This window comes from Miniopterus natalensis, chromosome 1 (genome assembly GCF_054644295.1).
Source record: "Miniopterus natalensis isolate mMinNat1 chromosome 1, mMinNat1.hap1, whole genome shotgun sequence".
In the NCBI taxonomy this organism is placed as follows: domain Eukaryota; kingdom Metazoa; phylum Chordata; class Mammalia; order Chiroptera; family Miniopteridae; genus Miniopterus; species Miniopterus natalensis.
The window spans coordinates 147,697,821-147,711,134 of record NC_142081.1 but is presented as its reverse complement, the minus strand read 5'-3'; the positions used below and the strand labels follow the sequence as shown (position 1 = coordinate 147,711,134).

Genomic DNA, 13,314 nt, shown 5'->3' with positions numbered 1-13,314 from the left:
CGGGCTTCTCTGCAGCGGAGATAGTACGGTACCCATTGCCACATGTGAAGAAGGTTGAGGGCAGTTTATCATAAACACAGGAGTTTGTCAAATACATCCACACACACCCCTGTTTTGGCCTCAGAAGAGAAATCCCAGGGCCATAGATAAGGAAATATTGTGTATTTCCTTATCAACACATCTCTCAGATAAGTAGACATTTTATTAATGCACACATTAAGAGGAAAGAGTTGAACAGGGATTAATCATCCTTGGGCAAAGCTGGTATGGGAGGTTACCAAATTTACTGGAGTTGGTTCGAGTCGGGGGTCTGAGCAAGTGGTTGAGAATGTCACTCGGAAGGTTCTGACTCTTCCTTTATTCTACTGATGATCATACAGGAAGCATCACTGGACTCAAGCTATTGTAGTGGCTACAACTGCTTCATTTCTAATTGTAAAGGCAATCCATGTTTATAATTAGAATTGTATTTAGTTCTTCTACCCAAAGGTAACCTCTGTGTACACTTTGATGTGTTTTTTTCTTTTTTTGTATGAGTGTGCTTATTACATACAGAATATATGTAATACATTTTTATATAATGTGAATATTAGTATTAAAATTTGAATCAAATATGCATATGATTTCCTAAACTGCATTTTAGTTCATTCATTTAACAATTCTTCATTTCGTGCCTGCCATAACCTAGGGATTTTTCTATCCCATTCAACGTTTCCTGAAAGCATGGCATTTAATGACTTTTTAATATTCTATTGTATGATAATTAATTTAACTATGTCCTTATTGTTGGGCATTTACATTGTTTCAGTGTTTTGCTATTATAAATAATATTACATTATTATCTCCTCTAATTCTTTTCTGTTTCAATGTGTCAGATTATTTCCTGAAAAAAAGTCCAGTAAATGTAATTATATTTTAATAATCCTCAATTTAATGGCACTGAGTTCGGAGAAAATTAGCCAAACAATAGGGTATTCGGGAGCAAATGTAAGACATAATTACTGTGGTCACCTTTTCAGTCATCCAGCATTCTGGATGGAGTGTAAATGGCCTGGACTTTAACATCACCTTAGTGTGGATATATCAAGGTTGTAACATAGTGTGATTGCCTAATATGTAACAGGTATTTGTTATGACAGATAGTGTCATTGTACACTGAGCTATTCATTTCTCATTACTGTTCTTGACATCTCAATACCCAGTTCTTACGCATAAAACTGCTTTTAGAGCCTCCCTTATTTCTTACTCTTCTGGGTCATTGATGCTATAAAAACATTTCACTGTACCATGGCCCCACTGAACAAAAGAGGAGGGAAAATTGAAAAGAAATTCCTACCCAATGCACAGGTATTCTGTTGTCTTGTATAATAAACAAAATTTTGCTTTTATTGAATTTTGAGCTATGTACGGCATGCGGTTCTCTTACAAACACCCTGCAGTAGCTAATGGCTATAAGATAAAAGATAAGGCATAGTTCCCTTTCTCCCTCCCCTCTCTCCCCCTTCTGTGTGGGTGTGTGTGGGCGTGTGTGTGCGAGTGTGTGCATGCACACACATTCTCACATGCCAGTTTTTTTCAAATATTTGATTGGGTTCATTTCAGTCATTTGTAGCATCCACAGATATTTAGTCAGAAGTGTTTAATCTTCCCATGAAGTGCTTCAGAGACTCGTCATATGAGATCATTGGTTTCTCTGTAGTGCTAAGTCATAGCAAATTATCATCTTTTCTTAGGTTGATTTTGTAGAGTGTTAAATGCCATTTAAATTTCCCTTAGATATGAAGCCATTTATTTTTCTCGCAATCACTTAAAACAGCAAGAACTAATCAACCAGAGTTTTTCTCCCTTTTATGAATCCACCAATCTGCCCCTGACTCACGTGCATGTTTCTGCCTTTAGGTCAGTGGGAACTTTTCCCAGCCGTGTTTTCTTTTTTTCCCTTCATTCCTAATTTCTCCGAGGAACAAATGGCAGCATAGTTAAGCATTAGAAACTTGTTGCTGAAGGTGCTAACCTAAACATCAGTGCCAGGATACGACTGAGACTTAATAGACTAATTAATTTGTCTACTGCACCCCTGACCTGGGAATTTTGTACAATGGGCTGCACTCAAGGAACTGAGAGTCTGGTATCCAAAGCACAGAAATGCAACTTTGTGTGCTTTATACATCAACATGCAATTAATACTGGGTTCTTTAAGAAAATAGGTTTTGAAAATGGAACTTTATTCCATCACATGTTTTGAAAGTACGACACTGCAGGGTTCTGTGTGCCTTTTTGTTTCAGTTTTCTTCTCTGACATTTTATAGCAGCTCTAAACAGAACCCTCACATTATTTGATCCCAACGTGCAGCTGACCTCCAGAGGAGCCTAATTACATAGAATACAGCAGTTTCTGAATTACCTGTTCTAATGCCGTATGTCTTCCCAGCCACAGTAACTCGTAGGAACAAATAGCAACTTGAAGCTTGAATGACATTTTAAAAAGTGTTTGCATTATGAATTCCTGACTGCGGTGTTCATGTTTCTTTCAGTAAGCAGATTAGTTTTATTTCCTCTTGCGTTCCTTTTCTCGCTTCTCCTTCACTTTGGAGACAGTTTAAAATACACTTCAAGGGCAGCGGACGTTTGATGGCCACTGAATCCGTGGCACTGGATGGAAGCTGAGTTGAATAAATCTATTCATATTGGTTTGTCATATGCTTCTCTCTGGGCCTTGTGAACTCACAGAGAGGTGCCAAATAAATGCTTTCCTGTTAGGATTTTCTTTAGAACAGAGTTTGTGCGTTGGAAGTATTCACTGGACCACCACGGGCCTGCTGAGCATGCGGCAGGCACTGTTCTAGGCACCGCTGATGAAGCTGTGGACAAGACTGAGGGTTCCCAGCTCTGCGGAGGCTTAGGGCCCAATAGTGGAAGTCACACAAAGTACAGTAGTTACCCCTTATTCGAGGTGTCACTTTGCATGATTTCAGTTATCTGCAGTCGACCGCCATCTAAAAATATTAAATGGAGAATTCCAGAAAGAAATAATTTATAATTTTAAATTACGTGCTGTTCTGAGTATGGTGGTGAAATATCTTGCTGCGTCCCCCCTGGGATGTGAATCATCCCTTTGTCCGGAGTGTCCACGCTGTATACACTACTCACCCAATCTTTCCTGAGTAGCCATCTCATTTACCAGAGAGACCACATTCATGTACCTTTTATTCTGGCATATTATTAAAAATTGTTCTATTTTTGTTAATAATTATTATTGTTAATCTCTTAACTGTGCCTAATTTACAAATTAAACTTTATCATGGGCATATTTGTGTAGGAAAAAACACAGTATTATATATATATTATGGCACCCCTGGGGGGGTCTTGGAACACTGCCCCTGTGGCTGAGGGGGCACTGCTGTAAACACAAAGCGTAATAATATAACTCAGGACAGAGCTGCTTGTTATGCACGCAGTGAAACGGGGTGAAGGGGTAGAGAGCGACTGGAACGTGGGGGAGATGCTGCATTAGCCACAGTATCTAGGGGGGAGCTTTCGGGACGGCTGTGTTAGAGCTGAGAGAGAAAGGATGCCGCGGCAGCCTCCGCGTAGATGTTGTTCTTTGTCAGTTGTTGGCGGTCACTTCACCTGAAGGTATATGCAAAAGCTCATGCTTTTTTCAGTATGGGCGTGATGCATGGACAGAGTAGATGCTCCGAGGATGTTAGCAAGCTGAACCAAATAAATAAGTATTGGCATATGATTTAAGGGAAAATTGCTTTATCTTTCTAAAGTTATGTTGCCTCCAGTAGTGGAGTGAAAGATTTAGGTTTTGTATGCATTTTTTGTTGTTTTTGTTAAAATGTAACATGTACCTCACATTGAATTTCTTGTAGTTATTTATTATTTCTTTTATTTTACAGGTTTCGGCGTGGTCAAGAGAGTGAACGTATCCGAAGTGGACGTACCTTGCATGAATCATAAAGAGCAGTGTGTGCCACAGATATCAGCAGCATATTTATCCGGTTGGTATTCTAAATCAAGTCACACTTGCCATGACAGTACACCTTTAAAAATTGAATCATTGTTATTAGGGGAAAACCATAAAGCGATTTTGTGTGTCAACTTCTATTGAGCCAATTCACCATGTCTTTAACCAGGTCATATAAAAGTTAGTTAAGGTGTTAACACAGTCATTTGAATTCCTGTGGGGGGGCGGGGCGTGAAGGGGACGGAACTAGTGAAGGCAGAAGTCAAGTGGCATAGAGGCCAAATGGGAAGAGTGATTGTGGACTTTATTTACTGCCTTCAAGCGAATTTTATTTGTACCCATTTTCAAAAGAAAACCTGATGAACAGGCATGTTTGTAGCCCTTCACGTTGACAGGTTGGGGGTGAGCAGGGGAGATGAAATTCTATTACTTTGTTTGAAAGACAGTCCAAGATCAGTAGGTAGATAAACATAGTTTCCAGTTTAGGCTTTAAAATATTATTCTTGACCTGTTTCTTCTTGTTTATACATTGGGAACTGCAATTTTAAAGATAGAAAAAAATATTTAATTTATTCCCGAACTAAGAATGGGTTTGACTTTCAGTAAAGATTCATGTTAAATGTTAATGTTGCTCAGAGTCCTTTCTTTGGCTCTTCTCTCTATTCACTCAGATGTGTTCATCCACATCTGTGCTTTCAATTATGATTTAATTTCTTGTATCCCTTAGCTCGGATCTTTATCATTTCTCAGTTATACTCTAAAATAGCTTCCTAACATCTCTCCAGTTTTTCCCTTTACAAACTGTCTACCATTTTGTCAGGGGAAGGGATATCTCATTCTAACACTCTGTCTTCAGTGACCTTCGATGCCTCCAGGATTATGTCCTGTGGTATATAGGGCCCTTCAGCTTCATCAGATCCTTGCCTGCCATTCTAACCTTGTTACTGGTTACTACCCTTTCTATACTTGTACTTATAGTCTATGAATTTTCTGTAGTTTCTCAGTTCATCTGCTTAGTCATTCGTGATTCTATTCCTCTGCACTTTCTATTCCCTATCTCTTTCTTCTTAAAAAAAAAAATATCTTTATTGATTTCAGAGAGAGGAAGGGAAAGGGAGAGAGAGAGATAGAAACATCAATGATGAGAGAGTCATTGATCAGCTGCCTCCTGCACGCTTCCGACTGGGGATCGAGCCTACAGCCTGGGCATGTGCCCTGACTGGGAATCGAACTGCAATCTCCTGGATCCTAGGTCGATGCTCAGCTGCTGAGCCACACCGGCCAGGTTGTTCCCTATTTCTTTCTTTCTTTTTTTTTAATTTTTAAATTTTATTTTTGTTAAAATATTACAGATGTCCCTTTTTCTCCCCGATGACCCGTTCCACCCTGTCCCATCCCTCTCCCCAGTCCCTCTCCCCACCATTGTCCGTTTCCTTGGGTTGTGCATATCTGCATCTAAATTCTTTAGGAAATTTTTATTTATCCATCATGATTCTTTTTAAAAGAAATATTTTTTCTCTGTGATTCTTTCCCCAGCAGAGGTAGATATTTCCTTACTTACCTGCCACAAGCCTTGACTACATCTCTGGTTTGATTCTCCATATACGCCTTAAAATGTTTCCATGGCTCTTGTATAGTGCTCTGCAAACCCATTATGGATAGATACTGCCTTCTGTTTTCCTCTTTATCCCCAGACTTCAGCACATTAACTAGCAGGGATTCAACTGTCATGTGTTAAATGGGCAAATTAACACCTGCTTTGTGTTCGGCACTATGATATGTATGGTGGAAGGAATATTGTAAGAATATGATTTAGTTCCTCTTTTCAGTAAGGCTGTGATTTTATTTGGTGGACAAGACTTAAACACATAAAGTAATTAGGGAACACAAGAGACAGCATGGTATACAAATGAATTATTTATATTTTAAGAGTTTAGTAGATCTACGCACACATGGTGAGTGGGGGAAGAGCGAAGGTCAAGTTTAAGTATGAGACAGACTTCATGGACTGGGTAAGGTTTATGGGATAGTGAGGGATGTACCTTCATAAGTCTTAGGTGCTTTATATAGGTTTAGTACAAAGGCAAATGCTGATCATTTTTATTTGTAAAAGGCCAAAAATCAAACAGGAGAAATTAGAACAATGAATGAAAGTTGAGGTGGATTCTGGGTATTTGGAAAGAGACTAATCCGTGTACAGCAAAATCTGTACTGAATAATTAAGTCCTAATGCAGGTGCCCAAGTGGGACGTGGCATGATAGACAATTAGAAGAATCTTATAGCGACAGTAAGGTAAGGCTTCTCTTTGGCTGGGTTTTAAACAATAGTTGTAACAGTATTTATTGGGATCTAAGATGTTATAACTAGAACACTGTTTACCCGTCTGGGGGAAACCAGAAATGAAAACAAAATAGACAAGTCAGATTCATTAGTTTTCAGGTGAACAGTGAGAAGGGTTTAAACTGAGTTGGGTATGACTGCCTGATGGAAGAGACTCTGTCTTCCTGGGGAGTCAAAGAGAAAACCAGATGAAGTGAGCAGGACGCTCACAAACAGAGCAAGCGCCTAAGTCTTGCTCTGTAGCCACAATATGCAACTCTACATTTCTCATTTGCATATTAGTTCCCTGAGTGTATGGGAGATGATGTTAACTCAGTCTAGGATGTGTGAGGAAGAAAGAAATTCTAGGGAGTTTATATCCCGTTGTTCCCCTTGGATCCCGAGGTCCTGAGCCTGTCATCTTCTTTGCACTTCCCAGTCTTCTGTGCATGTTTTGTATACAGTGTCCAGAGTTGTTAGCTGTACTCATGGGAGAAATAGGAAGAAGTACTTATAGTCCATCTCAGTCCAGAATCACTTCCATTTTTGCAAGCTCCTTTTTGGTCCTTGGAATTTAGGATTGGAACATGTCGAAGCCTTTCAGACTTAGGGAGATAGTAGCTTCTAGATGCTGTGGATTCTGCAGCATTGCAGAAAATAATTAGATTAATAGCTACATTGACCACATACCAAACCCACTTTGAAAGCACATTATAATCTCCACAATACCCTATTTCTATGACAACCCTATTTGGAATGGAAACTAGGGCAAAGAGAGGTTTTTTAGTTTTGCCAAAGACCCCAGACAATCTGATTCTATAATCTGAACTTTTAATCACTGTGTCCCCTCTACCATTTGAGAAGTAAAAATATTTTTTAAGGCTCTGAGATCCAAAATTGGGAATCACCAACTTTCAACAAATGATTAAGGAAATTGATGATGGAACCAGATGCTTAAAGTGGTGGATTCTTAAGAGAATTCTGTATGTGAGCCAAAAAGAACTACAACTACAAATTTAAATTTTTCCCACATTTCTCCTTTGCTCTAGAGTTAATTTCACAGCTTCTGTCATTAAGGGGTAACCCGATACTATGAGTTTAAAGCCAGGGTAATAACTAAACTCTTCAACATAAAATTAATAGTTCATGACAATGTGGTGGTCTGTGATATTATTAGGTTGTCATGAAAATTTTAAAACTACAGTTTGAAAATGGGCTTGAGTGCCCATTGTACTTGTATATTTGGAAATTTTCCTAGACTAATGCGGTATGAATCTGTGCTTGATTTTGTCAAGTTTGTAAAGTTCATAAACTTTGTTATTTAAATCAGATCCAAAGGAAACTGATAACTCATATTTCATATCTAGCCATGGCTTTCTTATTTTCTTATAATTCCTTGATAGAAGCAATCAGGGAGAGGTGGTATATTACTAATATGGTTTTGTAATATGTAGCAAAAAAAATCTCAGTGATTATTTTATAGTTTTTAGGGTTAGTGATTATATTTTCTGATTTTCATAGGTTGATGTAACTTTTTCCAGGTATTACCTAGGAAAATGTCTTGTTTTGGTTTGAGACATTTTAAAGCAAAAGTCATTTTAGGATACCTTTACCACAATTGAAGGAAGCCAACACTCATGAAAGTACCTGGAGAATTTCAACAGTATTCTAGTTAGTGTGGTCAATGCTTTAACATGAATTGTTTGTCTTGAATCAGATACTATTTACAAATTAATCTAATACTATTCCCTCCTCCTTTTTTTTTTGGTCTAGGAACTGAGCCAACAGTACTAATGCATTTGGGGTATTATGATGATGATGTAAAAATCAAACATTTATGAAATAACAGAACAAGAATTGTTCAAGATACAATTAGACACTGGATCTGGTTATTTTTTTCCATCTGACTTCTTATAAATTCAGGCTTTTGCAGTATTGCTTCTGAGATTTTCACTGTGCCTTAGTCCCTGCGGATAAAAATGTATGTAGTCTTATCAGAGCTTTAAGTTTTTCAAGATTCTTTTTTGTCTTTATCACGATTGTTGAACATGTGGAGAAAGAGTAGTATTTACTGAGTTGTACAATACATATAGGCTCCCTTAATGTGAGGCTGCTAGATTGCTAGTTAACTTAGATTATTATTCAATTCAGTGTTGTTGTTTTTAAATCATATTATCAGCTATGCCCTAAGGCCACCGTAACTACACTGAACTTGTTTCTGTCCTTTAAGCTGAATTGTCTGTATATTACCAAGCTCTGCTACTTTACCCTCTGTTGGGCTCCAGAATTCACCCCTAAAGTTCACTCTCACTTTCACAGTTCTCAAAGCTTTCATCCTTGGATGGTGTTTGGCATGGACTTTTAGCTGATCTCTCTTTTTCTGGTTTTTCCAACCCCTTGCATAAAAGTTGCTCTGAATTTTGAGGTATGTGGTGTGGGTGCATTATAACAGTACAGTAAATGCTTATTGATTGGTTGGAAATGAGTTCTCAAGAGGTAGAAGGTCAGAACTTCATTTGACTGTTGGGACTTTTAATGATGAAACCATATTTTATATTTTTGTTTGGTGATAATCCTCTGAAATTCAACTAGGTTCTTGCTTCAAGTACCTTCTATATTTTAGTTGTAAAACTTGAACCCTGGCTCTCCCATAGGCGATAAAAGAGAAAAAAGAATCTGGTTACTTACTTTGAGTGAATAAACATTTAATAGTTCAAAATGGTAAAGGTAAAATTAATACTGTCTTCATATGTATTTTCTATTTTTATTTGTAAAATATATTTAGACATTTAAAAAGATAGAAAGTGCTATGAAAGTTAGCGGGTTGTATGGGCAACATAAACAAATAAAAGAAAGAAGAGTTAACATAACATTTTTGTAGACATTTTTCACTTATCCGTGAGATGGTGGAATTGGTAACTGTTCATTTTTGTGAGCGTATTTTCAACGGGTTGCTCTGTGTTTTCAAGAAGAAAAACAAAACGCTCACCTAATTCTAGTCCGTTGCTTTTTCATCAGAGTCTTTCAATACGCTTAGAATTGTTGATGCTGAAAAGCGTGCAGCAAAAGTTGTGTGAACAGCCCTTGGCTTCTGTTGTTTTGTGTTTCAAATATCACTCATCCATTTCCAACAGGTGTTCTGCCAGCTGTGCCCAAAACGTTTCGAATGATTTAGAATCTATTTCCACACTTACCTTGTATTGTGGCTGTTTACTGTAAAAGGAGTGCTCTGATTACATAGTTCTCTGGCACAGCGAAAGACCGGCAGACAGAAGAGCCAGTCTGTTTGGAGGTGTACCTGCATGTTGTTGCTGGGCCCAAAGAAGGAAGAAGTGGGAGGACTGGGATTGTTTTGTGTGTAGCTCTCATGCTGATAAATGGATTTTTCTTTTAATCTTGTATATTTTGGCACGCATATTTATGTTGTGGCAAGAAGGAATTTAAATGGAGTCAGAATAATTTTATTTTCACAGCTGCTTGAAGATACCATGTAAGAGCTTGAGTTCTCAGAATTTTAGAGCTAGGTGGCTTATTAAAATGGAGGGAAAGATCTCTTATATTTTGCCTCTTTGATGAAAAGTAAAAAAATTATAAGGTCTTTCCTATCTGCAAAGGTACCTGGTTAGCGATCATATGACTGATTGGGAACGTGTAGGAAATTTTATGAGTATATCACACTTTTGTCAAGATATTAAACAAACTTTAGAACTTCTTGAGTATTTATGTTTCATGCTACTGAGATTAAACTATCCTTTGTTTACTTATTATTAATCCACCAAATACACCAGTCTCAATAGGCAGTACATTAAACAAAGCCGTTTCCCATGGTGTGAGTAGAGTTTGCCTTCAGCTATAAATAATCATGCCCAAAACATCTCATTTTCAAACTGTAGTTATTTGTAACAGATACCATGTTTAAATGTCACCTTATAGCTAATATCAGATTTAACTATTGCTGTTACTTTATGGCACACCATTATTGGATTGAATTCTAGCCTCAGTACAACTCCAAATATAAGCAGGTGTTAAGAAGTGTTGCCTTAGAGTTGCAGGCATTAGATACAGGATGTCCATGAAGATAAAATGGTCTTATTTGTAACATTGAAAATATGTTTACATTTTATGGACAGAATAAAACTGATCAGGAACTAAGGGAAATACCTTACACTTTCTCTGCTTCTCTACAGCACTGGGTTGTAAAACTGCTGTGATCCAAGGCACTGCAATATCCTCAATCGTTAAACCTTCCACTATTAAATTCTGACTTTTCCTATTTACTAAAATTAAAACAACCAGAACTCTCCATCCCAAAGAATATGCGAGGATATGAGTCTAGCGTGGTGGTGGAAAAAGCTGGCCCCAGAGTTAGTCAGCCTGTATGTGAATTCTCGCTCTTCCATGCACTACTTGTGTGACATTGGGTAAGCTACTTCAATTGGCTGTTCCTCAATGTCTTTACCTCTAAATGAAGATAATAGCAGGACCTACAACATAGGTTTATTTAAGGTTAAATGAATTAATACGTGTACAGTGCTTAAGACAGTGCCTCACATTGAGCAAGAATAGTTTAGATGTCATCATTCCCATGCTTGGCTCTCCCATTCCTAATGACTGTAGGATGAGAAATGCTGTTGTGGAACTTGGAGCTTCATATATCATTGTTTGTCATGGTCTTCATTTTGAAGTTCTGGAGACTAAAATTGAATGCTGTTAAATAATTTTTTCAAGATTAAACAATCAGTGGCAGATTTGGGACTAGAATTTAGGACTTTTTCAATGCCCTGCATCTGTTCTGTTTTTATCTTGAGCATTCAAATAATTGTAATAGTTATAATTTACATAGTTGATCAGAGTTTCTCTTTTCTCTAATTTGGAATTTCACTGAAATAGTTAAAATGGGACAAATGTAAAGAGTGCAAACTTTAAAATATTCATGTTTTTCTAAAATCACTTTAAATATTCTTATTTGGAAAATGGTCTGTATGTTTTGTTGCAAAAGAATACTAAACTGGGGAAACCGGACCCCTCTTCTACACCCCCTCTTCAGTCTCTATTGGAGGGTGCAAATGCTTAACATTCGGTGCCATTTTTAATACATAGGTACGCTCTTAAAATTAATAATGTATTATTGCTTTGCATTTCTTTGAAGACCAGGATTCAATCCATTGTGCTTCCTATATAAATATATATGATAAGTAAAGGGAAATAGTTTTATTTGTTTAGATGAACTTGTATAGTTTCCTTCAAGGGCCTAATTTCTGCAAAGCTTTCTGGTTCACAGTAGGGTATGAGACTGTGAGATAGTGATGTTGTTCCAGTGGTAAGTGAGGCTTCCTAAAGGCAGAACTATAGAGGCGCTAGTTACCTTCCCTCAGGGATTTTTATGTTTTAAATGAACTTTTTGCCTTATTGTAGTGCTACCATAATGTTTATGGTGCAACCTGGGTACCTGCATTGACTGGAGAGATTGAATGGCTCGGCTGTCTGGGACATGTAATACATTCCAGCCTTTTTCCGTGACATCATTACTCTAACAGACTGCTTTGAGAATGTGAACAGCAGCTGTATGCTTCTGTAAGTTTTACCTTATGAACCATAACAACCTTTTCAGGTCTACACGAGTGATAGGGCAGCTTGATGCTTAACAAATGAAGCCAAACTGAGCTGTGAAACTGTTAACAGACCTAGTAATGACGTGGGCCCCATGTATGGAACGCTTCGCACCACAACAAGGGAAAACAGGGGTGACTGCCATTTAGCACACTGGCTAGAAGGTTTTTTGTTATCTCTTTTTCAGTATAACTTCATAGAACAATGTGGAATTGCAGTTTGTGTCAATAGATGTAGCATATCTTCAGTTGGATTTTATTTAGAAACTTTATCAGATTTCCCAGCATATGACTGTTCTATTTTCCAGCTTTTAAATAGAAAAACAAGAATACTTGTTCCTTGAAGATCAAAAATATAAATGCTTATTCTTACCATAAAAGAATCTAATCTAATATGATGGGAAATAATCTCTTGATTAATTATCTATGGATTATTTATGTATAGGGAAATCTACTTCTAATTTGTATAATTGTAAAGCAAAAATAAATCACTTTCACAGAGAAATTTACTTAACTGTTATAGGTCTACCTGAAAATTCTTTACATATTGTGCCTCATCAGACATTTTCATTATAATAATTTATTACTGTGGTTTGCAGTGACAAACTCTATGCTTTCCATGTGTCTGTTTTCTGTAGTTAAAGTAACTGAAAAAATGTCTTTTCCTGGAATATTTAAAATTCTGCAGAGTATTTTGTACAAAAATCAAAATTCCTGAGATGGGAAAATTTTTACAAGAATATCTTTTATAATTCCCTGTTTCATTATAAATCTAGACATTAAAAATATCAGCAATCTCACAAATACTTATGTATGATCCTTGCTAAAAGTAGTGAGTATTGCCATGGAATATTAGTGAGTATAGTTATGTCTTTGACTCTTAAGACATTTTTAATACATAGGTAAGCTCTTAAAATTAATAATGTATTATTGCTTTCAGCAAGTAGTGCTTTTGTCGTCACTACTTTTTTTTTGAATGGGGATTAGTTGTTTCCTGTTTAGCAACGTTAGAAGACAAAATGTTTATTTTTCTTTTTCAGATTCCCAGTGAAAATGAAAACTGTTTGTGGTTTTAAAATGTCAAATCTTGAATTTATCAGGGAATAGTAATTCTAAACCTCTTTCAATTTCCCCATTGTTTTAATATATCATTTAGTTTAAAGTGAGGGTTTGTGTGCCGGCTGGGTGTGGCTCAGCGGTTGAGCCTCGACCTAGGATCCAGGCGATCAGGGTTCGATTCCCGGTCAGGGCACATGCCCGGGTTGCGGGCTTGATCCCCAGTCGGGGGCGAGTAGGAGGCAGCCGATCAGTGACTCTCATCATTGATGTTTCTCTCTCTCCCTCTCCTTCCCTTTCTCTTAAATCAATAAAGATATATTTTTAAAAAATTAAAAAATAAAGTGAGGGTTTGT

At 37.2% G+C, this 13,314-nt stretch overlaps 1 protein-coding gene across 2 annotated transcripts in view; it reads left to right on the top strand.

The window, feature by feature from the left end:
• Positions 1-13,314, top strand: part of BMPR1B (bone morphogenetic protein receptor type 1B) — a 327,659-nt gene that overhangs the window by 141,348 nt on the left and 172,997 nt on the right. The window contains exon 2 of one of the 2 annotated variants that reach the window (XM_016206145.2): positions 3,906-4,007. In XM_016206145.2, coding sequence (XP_016061631.2) covers positions 3,956-4,007 — 52 coding nt within the window. In that variant the 5' untranslated portion in view covers positions 3,906-3,955. Of the gene's footprint in view, positions 1-3,905; positions 4,008-13,314 lie in introns of those variants that run through there. The other variant, XM_016206160.2, reaches the window with a different exon arrangement.